Source organism: Orycteropus afer, unplaced genomic scaffold (assembly GCF_000298275.1).
Source record: "Orycteropus afer afer isolate SDZICR_OR568_19922 unplaced genomic scaffold, OryAfe1.0 scaffold00064, whole genome shotgun sequence".
NCBI classification, from domain to species: Eukaryota; Metazoa; Chordata; class Mammalia; order Tubulidentata; family Orycteropodidae; genus Orycteropus; species Orycteropus afer.
In genome coordinates, this window is record NW_006921651.1 from 4385361 (window position 1) to 4408791 (window position 23431).

At 39.9% G+C, this 23431-nt stretch overlaps 1 protein-coding gene across 1 annotated transcript in view; it reads right to left on the reverse strand.

Moving 5' to 3' along the window:
- GBF1 (golgi brefeldin A resistant guanine nucleotide exchange factor 1) overlaps positions 1–23191 on the reverse strand; it is a 112035-nt gene extending 88844 nt beyond the window's left edge. Inside the window, exons 1-2 of the mRNA XM_042780831.1 lie at positions 23096–23191; positions 21814–21880 (exon numbers count right to left, since the gene is read on the reverse strand). Coding sequence (XP_042636765.1) covers positions 21814–21880; positions 23096–23191 — 163 coding nt within the window. The remainder of the gene's footprint in view (positions 1–21813; positions 21881–23095) is intronic.
- Between the last annotated feature and the right edge of the window lie 240 nt (positions 23192–23431).

The window sequence follows — 23431 nt, forward strand, 5'->3', positions numbered from 1 at the left end:
AGCTATATATCATAAAACCTAAACTGAGAATTATTCCCTTTCCCATTAATTAAAAAAAAAAAAAAACCACTCTCTAATAAACATTGTTTTTTAATGGTATCAATATTGCTTATCCGCTGCTAGCTTAAATTAGAGCACTTTAAAAGTTACACTTTAGAATTCAGGTACAATCTACAATCTCTATTACTACTTTTCTAAAAGAAGTTTATTACTGATACACATAGGATGTGCTAGCTCCTCCCTTAAGAGCTGATGATTTGTATCCCCATAGTTCCCATTATCCTGAGATCTTTTAGGAGTTTCTAGGATCATCAGTAGGAGCTCTGGTAGCATAGTGCCTAGGGCACTTGACTGCTAACCAGAAGGTGGTCAAACCCACCAGCCACTCCTTGGAAGGAAGATGGGGCAATCTACTTCCATAGTCATACCGCCTTGGAAACCCAAGGAGGGGTCGCTATGAGTCGGGTCCGACTCCACGGCACATAACAATAACAACAGGATCATTAGTAACATACCACTTTACCTCCTCTTACTCTTCCCCTCACTCACCCTTCTGGGCAGAGCACTTAGTGCCAGTAATTGCTAGGTTTTGTTGGATTTTTAATTGTTCTACTACCTCTCAGTACTATATCGCTGGATGTTTTTATCCCCAAGCCAGAACTTCAGCTTGCCCAGCCAGACAAAGGAACCAAAACACTAATGAGGTTTATTTTCAGGTAGTTGAGGTAGAGCAGTGGGTAAGGCATTCGGCTGCTAATCAAAAGGCCGGGAGTTCAAATCCACCAGCCGCTCTGTGGAAGAAAGATGAGGCAGTCTACTTGCATACCCTATGGAGCAGTTCTACTCTGTCTTATGGGACAACTATGAGTTGGACGCGATTTGAGGGCAGTGGGTTAGGCTTTTAGATATCTTCATACATGCTGGGAACAGCTTGGTTATGTTAATGTGTGTATATCATGCTTTTAGCAGGTCTACCTATTGAAGCTGGATGTCCAACACTAAGGACCACCAATATGCAACCTGAAGTATGCTTCTAGAGAACAAGGTCAACTGGACAGCCAGCCCAGGATTCTTAGTGATCAGGTCCTTTGATAGACAGCAGAATCACAAACAGAAAGGGTTTTCCCCATAGAATTGTGATTGAAATAATAATTAATAATTTATATCCAGGTAAAATAGAAGGGTCTGAGAACAAGTAAATAAGATATATTCATCTCTACCTCTTGTTCATCTTCTGCAAACAGTTCATCTGAAGGTTAGCTATATTGTTTCACCCTTATGTATATAAAAAGCAAATAAACAGTCACCTCCTTCTTTTTTCCAAATCATCATCACATTTTAATACTTTGAACCTGTTACTTAACATTTTTGGAGCCTGAGTTTTATCTGTAAAAGGAGGTGTTTTGGTTACCTCGTGCTGCTCTGCCAAGAATATACCACAAAAATGGATGGCTTGAACAAACAGGAGTTTATTCTCTTACAGTTTGGAGGCTTTAAGTCCAAGTTCAAAGTGCCAGGCTACAGGGACTGGGTGAAAGCCCCTCAACCCTGGGCTTCAACTCTGCCTCCTGTTTCTGGCCCACTGAGCTGGAGGCTTTTCTTCACTCAGTTGCTGGCTGCTGAGGCTGACAAGCCCAAGGTTGACAAGAAAGCACAGCCCTGACAACCGCCCCCCCCCACACACAAACACACACACAAAAACCAAACCCACTGCCGTGGAGTCAGATCCAACTCATACCAACCCCTCTTTGGGTTTCCGAGGCTATATCTCTAGGGAAGTAGATTGCCCAATCTTCTTTCCGAGGAGTGGCTAGTGGGTTTGAACTGCCACCCTTTTGGTTAGCAGTCAAATGCCTTAGGCACTACACTACAAGTGCAGCCCATTAATTCAAGATCATTATATGTCCCAAGGTCAGCAGAGCATGGCAGACTATTGAACAATGACACAGCAACATGCAGGGTTCAAACAAGCCATAAGCTAGAGACCATTCCCAAAGCTGTTTCTTATATAAAGGAAGCAGACCACATACCCAAAGCAGCTACTCAGCTGCTCCAACAGATTCCACCATGGAGTTAATTACCAATCTCATCATGGAGAATAACTACATTCAGCTGCCCAGCCACTCAACCAAGCCCAGCCAACTTGACATACAAACTTAACCACCACATGAGGATACACTAATCAAGGCCCAATTTATTTCGGTATTGTTGTTAAAGGGAAAAAAAGAAAAACCACACACAAACTATCACAGCCAAGAGGAACCTAAGGAGACACGATGACTAACTGTAATATGGTATCCTGGATGAGATCCTTGAAGATAAAAAAGATATTAGGTAAAAACCAAGGAAATCTGAATAAAGTCTGGATTTTAGTTAACAATAACATTTTAATAGTTCATTAATTATGCAAATGTACCAAACTAATAATGTAAGATGTTAATAATAGGAAATACTGGGTGTGAAGTGTATGGGAATTCTCTGTACTATCTTCACAACTTTCTATAAATCTAACTCTAAAAAAAAAGTTTAATTAAAAATTAGAAAATACATGGAAACATTTTTTAAAACCTTACAGTTTTTAAAAAATCTATAAACTATATACTTCTACTAATTGTAAATTATCATATAATTTAGTAGATTTAGCTTCTTATATAGACTGTTCATGGTAGGCAGCCATATTAAGTAGCTCAGATGACAAAGATAGCTTGAAGAGTTAAGTTCTGATGTGGACGAGGTCTCAAGTCTAGCCCCCAGAAACATCCCAGCTGTTTCCTGCCAGCTGGTGCCTCATGTCTGACTTTCAGTGGAGTTGATTTTCTTTGTGTAATTATTTTGGCCTCTCAACCTGTCTGTTTTACTAAAAGTACAATTACTTTTTAAAAAGAGCTCTAAGCAGATATGTACTTTAAGACTCCAAAGAGTGAACTGTGAAATACTGGTATTACTGTTTACTGAGTCCATTTCCTAACTGGCTGCAACCGATCTGATTTCTACTTCCAACTTCAAATGTAGGAAAAGACAGACACCCAGAGATAGAATACAGCAAGTGTACTCAACCCTTGCCAAATCCCATTCTGCCCTCAAAAAGAAGAAGAAGAAGAAGAAGAAGAAAGCAAGAGTTTGAGAAGTGCAGGAAATTATTTCTCAGACAAAAGACAACACTTCCTTTCCCAGAACAATCCATCTCCCACACTGACATCCTGCTTCTGCTATATTTACCCAACCCAAATCTGCCGATGATATACTTCCAGCTGCACTCCCGCCACATGGTCCTGTCACTCAGCTTGAGTACTCAGAGGGGAATCTGTCCAGAGGGCAGAGCCTAGAAATCACTACACACTAATCCATGCTTCCTCTACTGCTAGCCTTCTGAGTAAAGTGAGACAAAATACGGACAGTATTACTCCTTGTTTATTTTGGAAGTGACTGGGGAGACAAGAGGTACTTTATTTTATATAGTTGCTAATTTTGACTTCTCTCATGGTGGCCAATGAAGGACCCTGAACAATGAAGGGACTGACATGGAAGGTTAAAAATAACTCTGTTAATGCTAGTCAGCCAAATAGCATCACTTAATAGCCTCTTCCACCTCTGTCTAGTAGGATTAGGCCATCAAGTCACCTTAGCACAGGGCAAACCTTTAAATTCTGGGTAGATGGATCGAAAGAGTCAAGGACAGAACCAGTTTAGTCACCCCACCTCATCCTACATCTTAGCACACTCTACTGAAAGGGGAAAGCCCAAACTCTGGTTTAAGTAAAGGTAAATGTTAGAGGTGACTTCCACTTTCCTATTTCAGCAGCTCTGTGTTCTTAGTCCTTCTTTCCCATCCTCTCACTCTCACCCCAATTCCTTTTCTTCTGTCCCTTTCTGTTCCCTTTCCCTTCTGCTTCTCTAGTTGATTTTCTTTTCATTCGCTATTTCTCTCTCACCTTTTTTTAAAAAAAATCATGGACAAATTTCTCTCAATAAAACCTAACTGACAGCTGCTAAGGTTTTCATTAGTAATAGTCATGTCATTAGCCCATTCACCACAGTAATAACAGCAAAAAGCCCAAGACTCAAGAGAGTGCTATCTCTTTTTCTCCCTGTCTTTTCTTTGTTCTTAAGGAGGCTCAGTCATGCATATTAATACTAATCCTATCCTTCAAAGCAGTGAAAAGAAAGTAAAGACAGGCAAAAGGAATGATACAGAGGAATAAGGAGGAAGGAGAGAAAAAGGTGCTAGTGGGTAAGAATGGGAAAATGCTTTTTTCACCTCTTTTCCCTTAAAGCTCTTGGACAATGGGCATTTCCAAACATTACAGATTTTTTAAAAGCTTAAGTGGATGATTTCAATGAGCCAAATCAAGTTTTCAAAATAGATATGAGAATAAAAGTTGAAATACAATGATGAATTCATATAAGTCCTACTTATTAAAAGGAAGGGGAAAGGAAAAAAAAGAAGGGAATTGACTTCACATGACTGTTCCCAGACTGGCTTAGAAGAAAAACATTTATGCTTTGGTTGCACGGAGAAAAAAATCCACTGGGTGATGCTGCCACATTCTGGGAAATTACCAAATCTCCCTCCCCCTTCCTCTACCCCAAAGCCTCATGGAGCCAAACCTTTCTCCAATTTTCAAAACTCTTTTTAGTTACTAGATATTTTTGAAACTGTTTCTTATAGGAAGAGAAATTCTTAAACAAGCAGGCTACGGAGGCAGTTTGTGTGTACACCTAAGAACAAGGCCTTTCAGAACAAATACTTTAAAAAACCACTCAAAGTGTGCCCTAACTGTGCCCTGAGTTTGGTCTGTGCAAGAATCATCAATATATGATAAATCTTGGGGAAGAAAGTTTGATGAGGAGCAAAATATGGTTCTAAAGTGTCTCCCCACATATTGCTTATTAGTTAAAACCAAAAAAAATCTAAACTCATTGCCATTGAGTCAATTCTGACTCATAGTGGCTCCCACTGGGTTTCCAAGGCTGTAAATCTTTATGGAAGCAGACTGTCTCATCTTTCTTCTGCAGAGCAGATGGTAGGTTCGAACCACTGACCTTCTGGTTAGCAGCAAATGCCTTAACCATTACACCACCAGAACTTCTATTAGTTACAAGGACAAAATATTATCTATACAGTGAAGAAACCAGATTACACCTTGACTGGGCAATTACACTTAACATCAAAAGTGAGGGGTAATGCCAATGTCACAGAACAATTTTTATAAAAATTGTTAAATGGGAACCTAATGTGCTATATAAACTTTCACTTAAAACAATAAAATATTGGGGAAAAAAAAAGTGAGGGACACCTCCAAGTATGATATCCTGAGGACTTGACATCAGTTACGTAGATTCCCACTACAGATGCATAACTTGAATCTAATCACAAAGAAACATTATTCAAATCCAAAATGAGGAACATTCTCTTAAAAAACAGTAGAGGAAAAAAAAATTGCTTGTATTTATCAAAAATGCCAATGTCATGAAGAACAAAGAAAAGCTGAGGAACTATTTCAGATTAAAGGAGACCAAAGAATATGACAACTATGCAATAAGTGATCCTTGACTGAAGTAGGGGAGAATTATAAATTTTATTATTGGAACAACTGACAAAATTGGAATATGAACAGTAAACTATTGTATCAATGCTAAAATTTTAAATGTGGTAACTGTACCAAGATTACATAAGAGAGTAGTCTTCTTACACTGAAGAATTAAGAGATAAAGAGTCATGTTATATAACCTACTCTCAAACAGTTTAGGAGCTCTGGTGGCATAATGCCTAAGGCATTTGACTGCAAACCAGTACGCTGGCAGTTCAAACCCACCAGCCACTCCTCAGAAGGAAGGTTGGGCAATCTACTTCACTAGTTATACCACCTCAGAAACCCAAAGAGGGGTCATTATGAGTCAGATCTGATTCAAAAGCAGTGAGTTGCGGTTTTTTTTTTTGTTTGTTTGCAAATAGTTTAGAAAAATAATTTTATACACACACACACACACACGTGCATGTGTACATATATTTAAAAAAAAAAAAAGTCACTGCCAGGAAGTTGATTCTGACCCTCATTGGGTTTCGAAGGCTATAAATCTTTACAGAAGCAGATTGCTTCATCTTTCTTCTGCAGAGCAGCTGGTGTGTTTGAACTGCCAACCTTTTGGTTAGCAGCCAAATGCCTTAACCACTACACCACCATTGCTCCTTGTATATATAGAAAGAATGATTAAGTAAATAAATAAATAAACTAAAAACATATTTACCATCAGGTGATTTGATTAAATGTCCTGATACCAAGTAGGTAAAAGGGAAATGGGGGTGAACTCACATTCTAGACAGCAGTAAAGCAACCTTTTCTAGGGAAACAAACCATCTTTTCCCTTCCCTTTAGAGCTTTTGAAGAAGACTATTACCAACATAAAGATGTCCCATTCTCTACCTTTCTTTATCTCATGGGCACAATCCAGTTTTGCTGACTGTTGAGCCTATAGCCTGCTCGGGTTCACTTAGTAATTTGGCAACATCTCCAATTTCTCAAATACGAAACAGTTCTACCAAAGGTGGCCACTGCTCATTTTCTCCTTTATAGAATTTAGAGAACAGAATGAGTCTTTAAAGCCTCTGCAATGAGACTGATTAAGATGCTAATCTCAGGCTCACTTGGGAGGATTAATGAACCATATTTGGATTCTGAAAACAGAAATCCACTTTCCCTTGACTACTTTTTCCACAATGCTTCTGTCCATATAGGTTGAACCAAGAACTTCTCTTCTTGCACCAGAAAGGAACCAGGATCCTCTGTCAGAGTCACCAGGCTCTGGTCATAAAAAGTATTTCACTATAGTAGGAATTTGGGAGCTCTGGTGGCATAGTGCCTAAAGCATTTGACTGCTAACCAGAAGGCTGATGGTTCAGACCCACCAGCCACTCTCAGAAGGAAGGTGGGGCAATCTACTTCCGTAGTGATACTGCCTTGGAAACCCAAGGAGGGGTCGCTATGAGTCGGATCCGACTCGATGATAGTGTATTGCTTTTGTTTGTTGCTGTGTGTAGTAGGAATTAATGATGTTCCTTTGATGTAGATCAACCCAGAAAAAAAGGGGTAAAGGAGAAAGAATTATACTTAAGTTCAAGCAATAAGCTATAAAACAAATAATAGGTAACAGGTCTTCTGTAGAATATACTTGTGCTCTACAGCCCCTCCAGTTCCTCTTTTGCAAAGACCTTAACCACTGTTTAATTGCTTCTTTGCCTTGCTATCTCTCTCTGCTCTTAAAAATGCCAGGAATACTTTTCCAAAGGACAGGTGGAATTCTCTCTTGAGGACCCAAGGTTCCCCAGGGCTACTTCTAAATAAAGGTGCTTTTCACTGGGATCCAAATGATAAATATGATGGGCTGATCTGCTTGTTATCACAGCAGATCCTGTGCCAAAGTTACATGAGTGCTGATATTTATTTCCTCACAAGAGGCCCTGGGCTACAGACAGTAGGTTGCTACTGAAAAACACTCATGTTACTTTTTTAACTGAGCTTGACTATTCAACCCTGGCTGGAGAAAGGGCCTTCCTCATTCTTTTAGCACTTTAGGTCAATACCTATGTCTTTTTTGTGCCCCTAGACTTCAAAATTCCAACAAGCCTAAGAAGACTCAACTGCAAAGGCGAATTTGATTAGATTCACAGATTGATTAATTAAAGGCCAATATAAATGGACCAATCCAGCCCTAAAATATCCAAGGTCCAAAAGCGGCTAGAAACACTGCCATGCAAATAGCATTTTAACACTGCCATGCAAACAGTATTTCCATGGGCAATGCCAGGCAGACAGGGCTAGGGTGGAAGGCAAGAAGAAGATGGACAATGCAGGTACCATCATTGCTGCTACTTTTCTGACCACCCTAGAACCTTCTCTTTTAGCAAACCAAGACATAAACACTTTCCCAAGGTCTACTGGGTGGACTTCAAACCAATGCCCAGCTGTCCATTTAAATTCCAGAGCTTCTCAAATCATCAACCTGTTAAGACTATAAATTTTATGAAACTGTATTAGTCTTTTTGAAAATTAGGTCTGATTTCAGTGTCTGGCACACAGTAAGTGCTCAAGAAATATTTGTTAAACAAATATGGACTTCCACTAAGGGAAAGTTCTTGGAAAACAAGATGCTATTTTGGAGTTTTTCCAGTACAAATGACTCCCTAGTCAATCTACGGAAAGGACCCAAAAGAATGGTCACTTATAACATAATGTGCTATCCCCCTCTCCCTAAACAGTTTAACATCATATAAAAGAATCAAGGTACAAGGTGCAAAGTGATTAGTCAATTGTAATTATACCCATAATCCTTATTTCCGTGGGGAAGAATACTTCTTTTCCTAACATACTTTAGAACTGCAATGATTCAAATGGGCTCAAATTAAGATCTGCCTTACAAAAGCAGATTTGTCCAGAGAGAAACAATCATCTAAACAGAAGTGCTTTACTGAAACCAAAGTAGACAGGAATGAACCCAGAAGTGCTAAGGTAAATCACTGAGTCCTTCACAGAATGCCAAAAAAATTGTGGGAGAGGCACTCTGAATCTGCCCAAGAAATAACATTGCAGAGAGACAAATTCCAACCAGTGCTGGAACACAGTAAATCATAAGCTCTCTCCCAGGGCTTTCAAACTTCTCTGACTATGACCCACAGTAAGAAATACATTTTACACTGCAACCCAGGAGGTACACATTTCCAACTGAAGCAAAAACTTCACAACGCTTTTCCTTATGATGTGTAATTGTAGTGCAGTGAATTACTTAATATACTCTTCTAGCCATGGTCTGGGCGACTGCCACCAGACAACTGCGTGGGACTCTGCAAATATGAGGTGCTTATGGCCCATCAAGGGGAATGGGTAGCTTGCTAATAATGTAAATAAGGTATATGCCACTCTTATATGAATGGGTCCATGTAAATAAGGAATATGGGACCCTAACATAGGGTTGGTCAGTTTTGCTACCCATTAGGCTTAAAATGAACCATCTCAGAGGCAGAAAGGGGGATCTCAATACCATCAAGAAAGAGCCAGGAGTGGAGCATATCCTTTGGATCCAAAATCCCTGCGCTGGACCTCCTCACCCCAGGAAACAGAGCGAGCTGTAGAACTCTGTGAGGTGGCAAGAAGCAGCATCAGAGCAACAGTGCTGGCAGCAGACTCTGGCAGCAGAGACAGTGTAATAGGGTTCCTGGCCCATGGAACCAGAAAGCTGAGTGTCTTCAAGCAGGAGGCTTTCTGGTGGAGTACAGTGCCACTCTGAGCACCTAGTGGCAGATCTAAAAGAGCTCTGTAACACTTACCTGAGTAAGGGAGAGGCCAGGCCCTGGGACCAGAGGCCCAAGACAGACTTGCCTTAGAAAGGGAAATCAAAGGCATCCAAATTGGTAAGGAAGAAGTCAAACTATCCCTATTTGCTGATGATATGATCCTATACCTAGGAAATCCAAGAGACTCAGTCAAAAATCTACTGCAACTAATTGAGAGATTTAGCATACTGGCAGGTTACAAGATCAACATCTAAAAATCAGTTGGATTCTTCTACACCAGCAAAGAGATTGCTGAAAAAGAAATAAGGAAATCAATACCATTTACAGTAACTACCAAAAAAGTAAAATACTTGGGAATAAATCTTACTAGGGACACAAAAGACCTGTACAAAGAAAACTATAAAAAACTACTTCAAGAAACCATAAGAGAACTACATAAATGGATGAACATACCATGCTCGTGGATAGGAAGATTGAACATTCTGAAAATGTCAATTCTACCCAAAGCCATCTATACATTCAATGCAATCCCAATCCAGACCCCATCAACATTTTTTAAGGATATGGAAAAACCAATCACTAACTTTATATGGAAAGGAAAGAGACCTCAGATAAGCAAAGCACTATTGAAGAAGAAGAGCAAAGTAAGAGGTCTCACACTGCCGGATCTCAAAACCTACTATATAGCCACAGTAGTCAAAACTGCCTGGTATTGGTACAATGACAGACACATGGATCAATGGAATAGAATTGAGAACCCAGAAACAGATCCATCGACCTATGGTCAGCTGATCTTTGACAAAGGGCCAAAATCCATTAAATGGGGAAGAGAATGTTTGTTTAATAAATTGTGCTGGCAAAACTGAATATCCATTTGCAGAAAAATGAAACAAGATCTGTACCTTACACCATATACAAAAACTAACTCCAGATGGATCAAAGACTTAAATGTGAAACCTAAAACTATAAAGTTCCTCAAGGAAAAACTAGGGGCAAATTTAGGGGCCCTAATATATTGCATAAAAAGACTATCAAGCAAAACCCAAAATGCACAAACACCAGAAGAGAAACTAGATGAATGGGACCTTCTAAAAATCAAAAGGGCATGTGTGCTACATTGTCTAACCTCTTCTAACTTCACAAGGGGGAAAGAGAATCACCAGCAGTGTCAACAGCCCAAGGCTGATTCCTATAAGGCTTTGGTGAGACATGCCTCCACTTTCCAACCTTCTACTAGTTCTGACACCAGTGGTCCCTTGCACATCATTCTCTATGTCTCTGCTAGGTTCAGTAACTCACTGCAGTCACCACAGAGAAATCACAGACAGTACTCATGATTATGGGGTTTATTAGGGAAGTAACAGGTCATTTATCAGGATCAGTATTGCTCAGGATACAGTTTCTTTGATCAGAACAGCTTCTGTTCAGCTGTGCCTAGAGGCAAGTCTCTCTCTTTTTTTTTCATTGTGATTTGGGTGAAAGTTTACAGAGCAAATTCACTTTCCATACAGAAGTTCACACACACGTTGTCTCATGACATTGACTACAATTTACCACAATGCAACAGTTTCCCTCCCACTTCCTCCTGATAGTTACCTTTTCCCTGTGTCCATCCCTTCATGCACTCCTGCCCCCTAAGCTGTCTCCCTGTGCATAAACAGCCCTTCTTTCTCCCATGATTGTTCTCTTCAAGGAGTATATCTACCTCAGGTAAATGTTCAACTTATATACCTCTTTTATTTGGCTTATTTCCAACTTTTTACAGCCTCGCCATACTGCTTTCCACAGTGGTTATACCATTTTACAGTCCCACCAGCAGTGTATGAGAGTCCCAATCTCTCCACAAGTCCATTAAAAAAAAAAAAAAACCTGGGAGGAGGCCTCATTTAGCATGGTTAGTAGTGATTCTTAACACTACTTCCTTATTCTGAAAACTGGCAATTAAAAGGAAATAATTAAGCATTTACCCTGCCTTTTTAGAAGAAACTGTGGTTTATCTTCCAATTGATGAGGTAAAGCAGTTCTTTACAGAGAATGCCAGCTAAAAAATGTAGAACGAATGACAACCTTAGAAAAATCATCATTCTGCAGTATCTAATGAAATAAATGATTCAGGTAAAGATTCACCAGTGGATGATCAATAGGTAAAAGGACATTAGAGAACAGCATAGTCACAAGATGCCAAATTACTACCTCACAGATCACTTACTAACTACAAAGGGAAAACTAAATGTATGTTTAGAATGAGAAGGTACGGCAGTACCACCAGAATCAAGGAATCACAGTTAGCATCAACAACAGAGAGATAACCAGACAGTATGTGCCTCCTCAGTGATACAACATAAAATACACAATACTGCCTATGAAGTATTCTCACCAAAAATATCTAATCTGAATCTAATCAAATCTTTAATTCTAACTTTTAGTATACAGAAAAATATATAAGACAGAGGAATAAGTTAAATGACACCACAAGGACACAGACAAACACAGAATGTAGAACATTCTAAAGAAAAATGGCTTGGTCTCTTCAAAAAGTCAGTGCCAGAGTAAAATAAGTCAATTACAGAAGGACAAATATTGTATTAGTTCATTATTGTAAAAAAGTCAAGGGAAAGTTTATACAAGGAAAGAAATTTTCTCTGTTGGTTATGAGGGGTGGGGTGGGGAAGGAAACACTGAAAAAATAGAAAAAATTTTTTTAAAAAAGTCAGTGCCAAGAAAAAAAGGAGGAAGGGAGGGGAATAAAGAAGACGGTATTAGATTTAAAATGTCTATAGAGACAAAATTATCTGATAAAATGAGAATTTTGCATGGCTTTTGGTTTGTAAAACCAGCTACAAAAGGCATTTGGGGAACAAACAGGTAATGTTTAATATAAGCTGGATAGTAGTTGATACTGGCAAATTATTGTTAAGTTTCTTAAGTGTAATAATGATATTGTGATTATGTAGAAGAACATCCTAACATTTAGGATGAATGCTGAAGTATTTAGGGATGAAAAGTCACAATGTCTGCAACTTATTTTAAAATGGCTCATGAAAAAATAATACACTTGGATATGGATAAAGTAAACATGACTAAATGTTAATAATCTTGACTATCTAAATGTGGGTTATGGGAGGTTAGGTGACTATAGCATTCTTTCCATTTTCAGTATGTTTGAAAACTTTTTATAATAAAAAAAATTGAGGAAAAAATGCTGCACAACTCATTAAAATGGTATCACAATCCACTAATGGAATACAACCTGCAGTCTGAATAATACCACTCTAATCCACAGCAGAGCAGTCATAACACCATCACAACTCACACTTTATCATCAATGTGGTACCAGTTCTTTTAAGCTTGTTATATTTCCAAAGAGAAGAATGAACCTTCATAAAAAAAAACTCATGTGGAATGCGGTTTTCCTATTCTGCAACCCTTTGTCATAAGTCTTCCAAGTTTTTAGATTTTTTGCCAATTAATAACTCATTTCACCTGAAAAGGAAGAATCAGTAGTCAGTAGAAAAAACTGCTATCAGAGTCAGGAAAATCTTTTGTGCCTCTACTTGAAGAGGATTGTTCCCAATTCAGGTCCCTTCATAGATAATAGTGAAGTTCTTTTGATCCTTTCCTCCTCAATTAATGTCCCCAACTACTCTTAGCCTCTAGTTCCCAAGCCGTTTTCCAGGACACCTGGAAGCAAGCTGCATGGGTAACTGCAGAAAAACCCTCGCTCTCACACTGCATCTGGCCCTGCCTTTCCACCAAATCAAATGCCAATTTATTGCCCTCTGATGTACAGTCTATCAGGCCACTTCCTGGATGCTCCCACTTCACACAGGGCCAGAAACTCAAGGCAATAATGTGAGTTCCACAAGTGGGCAAATAATTGCTCAATAAGCGTGGAACAAGGAAAGGTCAGTTGTGATCTGTGCACATGTGGCAGCCCTTCACAACTCAACCTACAGTGGTAACAGTGGAAACAGAAGGCTGGTGTTACAGAGAGGCATGCAATGAAAAGGCAGCCAACAGGCAGCCAGGAGTGCTTGTCCATCTAAGTCCTTTAGGCTCTCCAATGAACAAAAGAAAGGAATAAAGGGTTCAAAACTAGTGAGGAGCATATTATTTCCTGTTTTCCTGAAGCAAAATGGAGAGTCTAAGGTAGCCACTACTCTCCATTTACCATCCTCTCTTAATGAGGTGATCTGAGCTGAAATTATATACTCTCCGTTTTGCTCTATACACAGCACTGTCTCCTAATGGGTACCAGGAGAGACAAGACAAATGCCCTCACCCTCTCTACAAACATACCAAAAATCACTTCAGATATTGGGGTGATAGATTAAGCATCTATGAGCATAGAGGTGGCTAGAGGGAGCAATGCTAAGACAAATGAACTCTTTATATCTCTCCTAATCAAAACTGCATGTTGGATTTCAAACATTTGTCTTCTGAAACCCTCTTGGCACTTGTCCTGAGTTTCAGTGGGTGGAATAGAAGAAAGGGATTCTGCCTGCTTCCTTTTTTTTTTTTTTCTTTAAAGAAAAAAAGTAGCAGCTGACTTTCCCTCTTTTTACTCATCTGACTGCTGTCTTGGCAAGTTGGGTACACACCAAGAGAAGTTGCAGACCTCAAAAGGTAGCTATGCTGAAGAGGACAATGCCAATGACAGTTGTACCAACAACTCTGACACCCACCACAGACCACATTGTCACACTGTCCCCTAACTTCTGCCAGAAAGAAATTGGGTTTCTTTGCCTTCAATTTTGGGAGCTAAGCTATTAATTCTTCTTTGTTACAATCCTCTCTCAGATAAATGCAGTGGAAAATCCACCATCCTACTGTCAGCAAACTACAAGCAGTCCCTGGGTTACAAACAAGATCAGTTCCTAAGCTGTCTTTACTTCAAATTTATAAGTGAGTTAGAACAGGTGCATATGGTTGGTTCTTATTTAGCTTTACTTTGGTGCAAGGAAAGACTCCATGGCTTTTCAGTGTTTTAAAAGCTGCACGTGCACCAAGTGAAGTTGACTGTGATGAAGAATTTGTCATGAGTAGAGGTTGGTTCAATTGCTTCAAACTGAGGGCAAATTTACATAAAATTAAAGGGCAAGTACCAGTTGTCTGTAAATTGGACATTTGTAACCCAGAGACTTCCTATAATTCTGATGGGCATTAGAGAGAAAAAAAAAAAAAGAAAAACGAGAGCTGGACACAAGAAAACACTGATGATGAAGAGCTACTACTTCTCAGAGAGTCTTCATTTTCTATCCTCAAACACAAATTGTTGGAACAACTTCTTGGCTTAAAAATATGATGTGAAGAGGGTTCAGAGATTATCTGGTGCAAGGCCTCAGCAAAAGAAATGACAAAGGCAAGTCATGAATATACAGTCCTCTTTAAATGTAGCTTATTGATATGAACATTACCTGAGGAACAAATGAATCATAGTACCTTTACTGTTTCTAATGTATTGAATGCTCAGGTCTGAAGCTACGCAATCTACCGAGACTCTAATGTGCCAAAGTCACTGTGGGTCAAATTTAAATCACGTATTAATATATTGCTTAACAATCTCTAAACTAATATAGTCTTATTACAGAACAAGAAAATTTAAACAAAGACACAGGAAATAGATACTTACATAAGTTTAACCCACTTGTTTCTTCTAACACTCAGCCCATTCCATGAATTGCTCTGCCAACTTTTATCATATCTGATTCTTTTCTAGAAGTTACTGTCCAGTCAGTTCTAACTCCTGGTAACTCCATGTGTGTCAGAGGAGAACTGAGCTCCATAGGACTTTCAATCATTTATTTTTTTTGGAGTTAGATTCTGGGGACTTTCTTCCAAGGCACCTCTGGGTGGTCTCAAACTGCAAACCTTCTTCTTAGCAGCCAAAAGCATTAACCATCTACACCACCCAGGGACTCCTCTGGTTCTTTTAGTCTATTTAGTCAGATCTTGAACAATTCACAAGCTTAATCTAAGTGGGGCAAGGTTAATGACTCATCAACCTTCTTCTCTTACAGGACACTATGGAAAAAATGAAGCACGTTTTCATTCCATGTGAGAGATGATGACTCTAGCCAATTTTTTCTTTCAAATAATGTACTCTTACTTGATCTTTTTCCTGACAATGACTACTAAAATCTTTTCTTCCCCCTACCTCCCCATCTTCCAAATGAAACAGATTAAATGTGAGATAGGAGATATCCCAGAATAGTTTTACTTCTACCTAGAAGGTTATTTCTAGGACAGACAGGTGTTATGTCATAGTTCTTCCCAGCTTGGCTTCCCAACTCTGTTTAAATGTGCTCTGCAAACCTCTGGAGGCTAGATGGACTCAAACCTTTTAGCTCAGGCTCTAAATTCACAAAGCTTGAGACAGATAGTACTCTACAGGTGTGTTTGTCCAGGATAAACTATATTTAAATAAATTCCTGACACATCCACTTTCTCCAAGCACCTGCTTCTCCCTCTCGTACTCAAGCACACCACATTTTGCTATATGAGTAAGCTCAGTAAAAAAAGATCCTATCATTCAGAATTACTCTATGCAATCCACCAATGTCTTTGGGAATACATAAACTCTGGCCAGAATAAAAGCTCTACAAGAGAAAGCCAAATAAGCAAATGTATAAGCAATCATTTTTGTTCATTTCTTTGGCATGTTTGTGTGTTATGCAAGGGAAAGAGTGGGAATAAGACGAGATGGTAACAGATGTTCTCATTCACTATCATCCATTCCATGCCTGATAGGGAGCCATATGGCACAGAGGAGAAGTCACAAAGCTTTGTGGTCAGCTAGAGCAACTAGTCTTGTAACACCAGTGGCTATGAGGATAGGAAGTGTGACTGTTTGTTTACCACTACAGATCCAATGCATAAGTCCCTAAGCAAAGTGCCTGGTTTGGAGCAGATGTTTAAAAACCACTGATGAGAAGCAACTCAATAAGCCAAATAGGGGGTAATCTCAGAAAGAAAAGATCCAAGAAGCTGGCATAGTTCCATAGTTAACATAGGGACTAATCCTGGGCCTCAAGAACACCTCAGTCTTAGGCTAAACACCTTTTTCAGTCCTGCCCACAACACACACACACACACCACTAAAAAGTCACATGCGGCCCTGAAAGCTGTAAAGTCATTAATAGGTGATCCCATAAGAGAAGATCTCAGGGAAAAAAAGAAGATCTTAGTTGTGATACTTTTAAACTGCTCCTCTCTTCTTGCTTTAAACAAAAGGCCTCTGGTTTTCCAACTCCAAACGCTCAGAGAATGCAGTGGGATGTATCACTTTTATAGTATGGTCTTTCTTGCCTTGGTCTCCTAACGTCCACCAAATGACTGAGTGGGATTATGCAAATAAGGTGCTTGTGGACCACCCAAGGGTAATGGACAGCTTACTAATAATACAAAGAAGGTGATGGCACTCTTGTGGGAATGGGACCATGCGAATAAGGTGCATGGAACTCTAATGAGGGGACTGGTCAGTTTTGCCATCCTGCTACTTTAAATGGTATGTCCCAGAGATAGAAAGAGGGCACCTGACTACTACAAGAAGAGACAGGTGTGGACCTTGTCCTCTGGATCCTGGTTCCCTGCACTGGAAACTTCCCTAGACCTAGGAGCTAGAAAGCTTAATATCAGAGATGGTGAGAAGCAATGGCAGAGAAACAGCAACATCAGAAGCAACAGAACCAGGAGGCTACTAGGAGACTGCACTGTGGGCTTCCCAGCCCACAGATCGAGAAAGCTCAGTGCCTTTAGACAGGAGACTTGCTGGCGGAATAGGGTTCCTCCAAACATTTGGCAGAGCCAGACTCTCCAACTCAGAGAGAGAGAAAGCTGAGTACCTTCAGGCAGGAAGCTTGCTGGTGGAGTGAGATGCCTCTGGGTACTTATCAGTAGAACTAAAGAGCCTTGGAACACTTGCCCAAGCCCCAGGGCAGAGGCTGGAACAGGCTAAGAGGCCCAAGGGCCCAAGGGTCCCGAAGCCAAGGAGAAAGAGAGATCTGCCTGTAGGCACGGCTCAGAAGAGGCTGTCATGATGGAAAGACTATATCCTGAATCAATCCTGATCCTGAATTGTAACCTAATAAATCCCAATATCACAAGTATTGTCTGTACAACAAATTATCAAACCTAGCAGAGAAGTAGTAGCTCTGGTAGGGTAGTGTCTAAGGCACTTGACTATTAACCAGAAGGCTGGCAGTTCAAACCTATCAGCCACTCCTCAGAAGGAAGGCTGGGCAATCTACTTCTATCGTGATACCACCTCGAAACCCAAGGAGGGGTCGCTATGAGTTGGGTCTGACTCGACAGCACATAACAACAACAGCAGAGAAGTAGAGAGTAAGAGGGATGGTTGGTGTCACGATTGGTAAAAGGATGGAGAGAGGAGGCATTGTGTGACCTCTGCCTCATAGGAATCAATCTGAGGTTGTTGATGCCAATGTTGATTCTCCCTCCCCCTTGTGAACAGAGAGGAAATCAGACGATCCTGTCACCCATTCATGTAAAGAATGAGTCCCATGCAAAATAATTTCTTTGTAATGATCTAAGTCTAAAGACCAAGGGCAAAGGTAGCTTTGGCTAGCAGCAGTCTTCTAAACTGTCTATTCTCTTCAGATCTAAAATTAAAAGCATCATCAAGTCTTATGGTACAGGCAGTCCCTGAATTATGAAGGTGTTTCATTCCTAAATCGGTCTTTAAGTGGAATCTGTACGTAAGTCAGAACAGTTAGGTAGAGTTCACATCTAAAAAGTCAGTTAGTCAAATGTTTGTCTTAGTATATAGTGTACATTTCTGTGTATAATACACTCAAACATCTTTAAAATAGTAACTCAGTAATAATAATGTTTTGGTGCATGTCACAAAGTAGTAACCATTTGTTATTACAAACCATTGTATGTATCTCAAATGTTTAATATAATGAGATTTACAGGGGTTGGTCTTAACTATGGACTGTACTTAAGTCAGATGTTTGTAATCCAGGGAATGCCTATATTTTGCTTTGTGTCCCATTCTTCTATCCCATGCTAAACACCTTACCCACTCAGTCTAGCTATAAGAATGAACCTAACTCCAACATGGAAGACCCCCCACAAGTTTGCTAAAAGGAGAAAAGGAAATGGATCTTTGGAATGTAAGGGAGAGGCAGTGGACCCTCTGCCCCTAAGGCCAGGGCACCCCAGCCCTGCAGGCAGCACAGAGTTAACTACCCACCCGCTTTGAAAAGCACAAAGGTACATCACTGCAACATGCCTAACATTTACATTGCCTCTCTCTGCTCATTAAACAGGTTTTGGTTAAATAATGAACAAACTGTATTATAGACTCCGATGAGAATTCCAAAATTATAAATCAACTGGGAAAGCCCAAAGGGGCAGACAGACAGGGAGGGGGGAGAAGGATAATATTGACTAATATAAAGGGCGCAGCTTGACAGTGGATATTCCTGCCACACCTGATCAAACACACTCTGTGGGGGGAGGGGAAAGAGAGCAAGAGAGGGGAGATGGGACAAGACAGCCTGAAATTTGCATCCGGAAAAGATTAAAATGGATTCTTTGGGGATAGAGAAAATACATAATATATATTACTATAAATGCAAAACTGTACTAAAAGCTAACTCAAATGTCAAAGATTACAGCTTGAATAAATTTAAATATAAAAGCCATGTGCTTCTGTAAGTTAATGAGAGAGACATAAAAAGGACAAACTGGGCCAGGAGGCTGAACAGAGCCTCATGCTGCCTTTGCTGGGCAATGGGTTCAAAATACAGCAGAGACCACAGTCAGAGACCTCCCTTAATGGCTCTGAGCCCTAAGAGAGAACTGTGGAATCCCATCCTTATTCTAGTCTATACCTGCTTTAAAAAAACAAAAAAAATTAAAAGCTGTAATTCACATATAATAAAAGTCACACTGTTAAAATGTACAGTGTATTGGTTATTATTAGTATAGTCACAAAGTTGGGCAACAATCACAACTACATAATTCCAGAACATTTGCATCACCCCAAAAGAAACCTGTACCTATTAGCAGTCACTCTTCTATGCCCCACACCCAGTCCCTAGTAACAATTTACCTGCTTTAACTACTTCAAAATAACCTTCTCCTCAAAAAAATTTTCAAAAGGACTTAAAGACCAAATGTAAGGGGCAGCAGGGAAGTCTCTCTCACTGTCGTGAGCTAAGGCTTTATTCAAAGCTCAACATGCAAACATCAGTCTCAGAGAGCCTGTATCTCCCAAGTGCAACCCCTCTTTAGATTTGGTATTAGAATATTCTATTACTCTAAATGCAGCAGAACATGCAGTTATCATGCAGTGTGGACAAATAATGAATGCAACTACAGTCCAGAGATACATGACTATGAGAATAAACCAAAAAAAAAACCCACTGCCATCAAGTCAATTCCAGTTCACAATGGCCCTATAGGACAGAGTAGAATTGCCCCATACAGTTTTCAAGACTATAAATCTTTATGTAAGCAGACTACTTCATCCTTCTCCCATGAAGTAGCTGGTGGATTCAAACTGCCGACCTATAGGTTAGCAGTTGAATCCATTAACCACTACACCACAAAAGCTTCTAACTATGAGAATTGTTGTTGTTGTTGTTGTTAAGTGCCGTCGAGTCATTTCCGACTCATAGCGACCCCATGCACAGCAGAACGAAACACTGCCCGATCCCGCACCAGCCCCACAATCCCTGCTATACTCGAGCCCATCATCGCAGCCACTGTATCAATCCATCTCGTTGAAGGCCTCCCCCTCTTTCGTCGACCCTCCACCCTACCAAGCATGACATCCTTCTCCAGGGAATGGTCCCTTCTTACAACATGACCAAAATAGGTGAGACGAAGTCTGGCCATTCTTGCTTCCAAGGAGCATTCTGGCTGCACTTCCTCCAGGACAGATCTGTTAGTTCTTTTAGCAGTCCATGGTACTTTCAGCATTCTTCGCCAGCACCACAACTCAAAAGCATCAACTCTTCTTCGGTCTTCCCTATTCATTGTCCAGCTCTCACATGCATACGAGGTGATTGGAAATATCATGGAATACTGGTATGGATTTAGCCAATTTACTGGAGACAATAGACTTATTTTCTTCATAATGATCAGATAATACCCCTAGAGAAGTAAGTAGTGCTTATGTACTTCAAAGACCATCTGCTTACAAGAAAAGAAAATCATTTTGGTTTACTGACAATGACCAATGAGCCACTCATTTCTAATAGTGATATGCTTCCAACAAAGATAGCAGTAGAAAACCTTTATAAAAAAGGACAAAGCCCAAGTCAGTTTCATGAGTTAAACTGGGTAGAAGAAGTCCTAGAATTTCTGCCATCCCTCCCTTGAATCTAAATGATACACTATTCCCATCACACAGCCTGAGCACAGTCCCTTCATTTCTCTCTCCAAGCTCAAAACCCTTTCCCAGCCTCCTACCATTAACAGGCTTCCAGGAAAGCAGTCCTCCTGACACTGCCAATCAGAAAAATCTGTTTGTTTCAGTAGAAGAAACAAGAAATTGGTCATGGATTGCAGAGTCCAGGACCACAGGGGCAGCTGACCCATAAACCTGCTCCTGGGAGCCAGTACTGTGGGGTCAGAACCAATCTGGCATGCAATGCCCTATTTCGGTCTACTCTGTCATTTTCTCAAGCAGGTAATATGCAAAAAAACCAAGAACAATGGGCAACCTTGGCAGGCACCATTTCAACATCTGTCCCAGCTGTTGGCCCCTGGAAAACGCTACTATCTCCCTCCTCACTCTAAGGGATAGCTTGATAACCCCAGGCTATGCTCCCAGTGCCACTGACAGAACTGGCTCCCCAGCATACTCTGGTTCTATCAGTTCTGAGCAGCAGATAATTTGGATTCCCAAAGCAAGGATATAAGAAAATTAGGCAGCAGACTCAACTTTGGTGGCTCTAGATGGTAACACATAAAGGCTGAAAGATCTGTATGACAGAGAACTAGGGCCCTAACAGCAACAGATGAGTTCTCATAAGAGAAGGGTTTTGTTGCAAGAAATATAAACTTGTACCACCAACTTCCAATCTCACAGCATATGTGAGGAAGGGAAAGAAGGCTGCTAAAATAAAAACAAAAAATAACCAAAAAGAACTTTCTTATAACCCAATGAAGGAAGCTTTTGACTGGGATAAATGATGAATCCCAACTGCAGTGTGCTCCTCTACTAGGAATTCAGAGAAAAGAATCAGCAATGCAATAAATCAGAGGTTGGCAAACTGCATGCGTGGGCCAAATCGGGCTGGTAGCCTGTTTTTGTAAAGAAAACTTTCCAGGACACCCTCACTCATTCGTTTACATATTATCTATGACTGCTTTTGAGCAACAGTGGCACAGTTGAGTAGTTGCACAAAGATTATATAGCCCTCAAAGCCTAAAATATTTATTATCTGGTCCTTTACAGAAAAAGGTAGTAAACCTCTTCAATAAACCAAAACATTTCTATTTTTTTTTGCCAGAATAAGTAATTCTACCTAGATGTGGGGACTTACCTGTTATATTGTTTAAAACTTCCTTTAGATGACTGAAACTATGCAGCAGAGGGTCTCGTTCTTCATCCTGTAGAACACACAGGTTAAAAACAAAGGCTTTATTGGGCCAAAAGAGAAAAAAATAAACAAAAGAGATAAAGGCCTCTTTCCCTGAATCAAACTACAAAATCCAGTCAGTTTTCCTTCTGAGGAAAAGAAAGTGAGCCATGGTTTATATTGTTCTGTTCTTTAAGTTCTTATTGATAAGAGATACTCTGGGCTTACCTAAAATAGTGAATTCTGAAGTACTCATCTGTAACACGACCACAGTATTCAAGTTACCACAGATTGCAAGGTCCTTTATAAGTGTACTATTCTAGCTCTTCTCTTCCTTCACATTCATTATGTCACCACACATAATCATTTCAAAGACATTCCTGACTCCACCCTCACTTTTAGAACAACCCATTTTTATAAATAAATATGAAAAATTTCCAAACATATATATATATGCACTCTCACCAAGTTGTAAATTTCAAAATGTATATTTATAATTGTGCCAAACATTATTTTGTTAATTGTACATAAATAAATCCTTGAACACACAAATAAGGATGGCAACAAAGAAACCCAATTTTACAAAAGGTAAGTTTCTACTTCTCTGACTGGCAAGATGTGGCCTGCTTCATACATGGAAGTTTGTTGAACCCCCAGAAAGATATACCAATTACCAAGCCATATCTATGCATCAATAACTAAGCTAATATAAATAAATCTGATAGCTAATTATAGTCTTAGGGAATGAGAGGATAAAGAATTTTTCTGACATTTTTAAGCATTAAAAAGGCCCTAAATACTAGCTTGGGAGCTCTGGTGGCTTAATGCCTAAGGCATCTGAGTGCTAACCAGAAGGCTGGAGGTTCAAACCCACTGGCCACTCCTCGAAATGAAGGTTGAGCAATCTACTTCCACAGTGATACCGCCTCAGAAACCCAAGGAGGGGTTGCTGTGAGTCGGATCTGACTGGACAGCAGTGCATTGCATTTTGCGTAAATACTAGTTTAGGTTGTTTATAAAAACAGCCTGATGAAGAATAGAGTCATCTTTCAGGTCCCAGAAAATAAAAAGGCAGTCTATTAATTTTGATGCTGGTTGGATTAAAACATAAGGATTCTTGATATCAATAACAACTCTAAATTTTTACCATTCTCTTTATTACGGGGAGCTTGGTTACTATTTGAACTATGTATCAGATCCCCTATAACAACTCAGTAACCAGGCTATCAGCTCATTCCCCACTTACCAATGGGGTGTGGGTGCTCCATCGGGCATTTCGTTTGATGGCGCCAACCACAATGTTAATCTCCCCTTGAATGATGTAAATATTCTTATCCACCATCCTGGCAAACCTACTGAAACAGTTAAAAGTCTGGTTAATATCTGTTTACTCAGACCACTGTATTGTTGTTAGCTGCCATCAAGTTGGCTCCCAATTCATGGCAACCCCATTACAACAAAAAGAAATGCCTCCTGCACCATCCCAAATTATTGACTGGCGACTGGACTACTGTGACCCATAAGGTTTTCAAAGGGTGATTTTCACAAGTGTATCACCAGGCCTTTCTTCCTGGTCCATCTT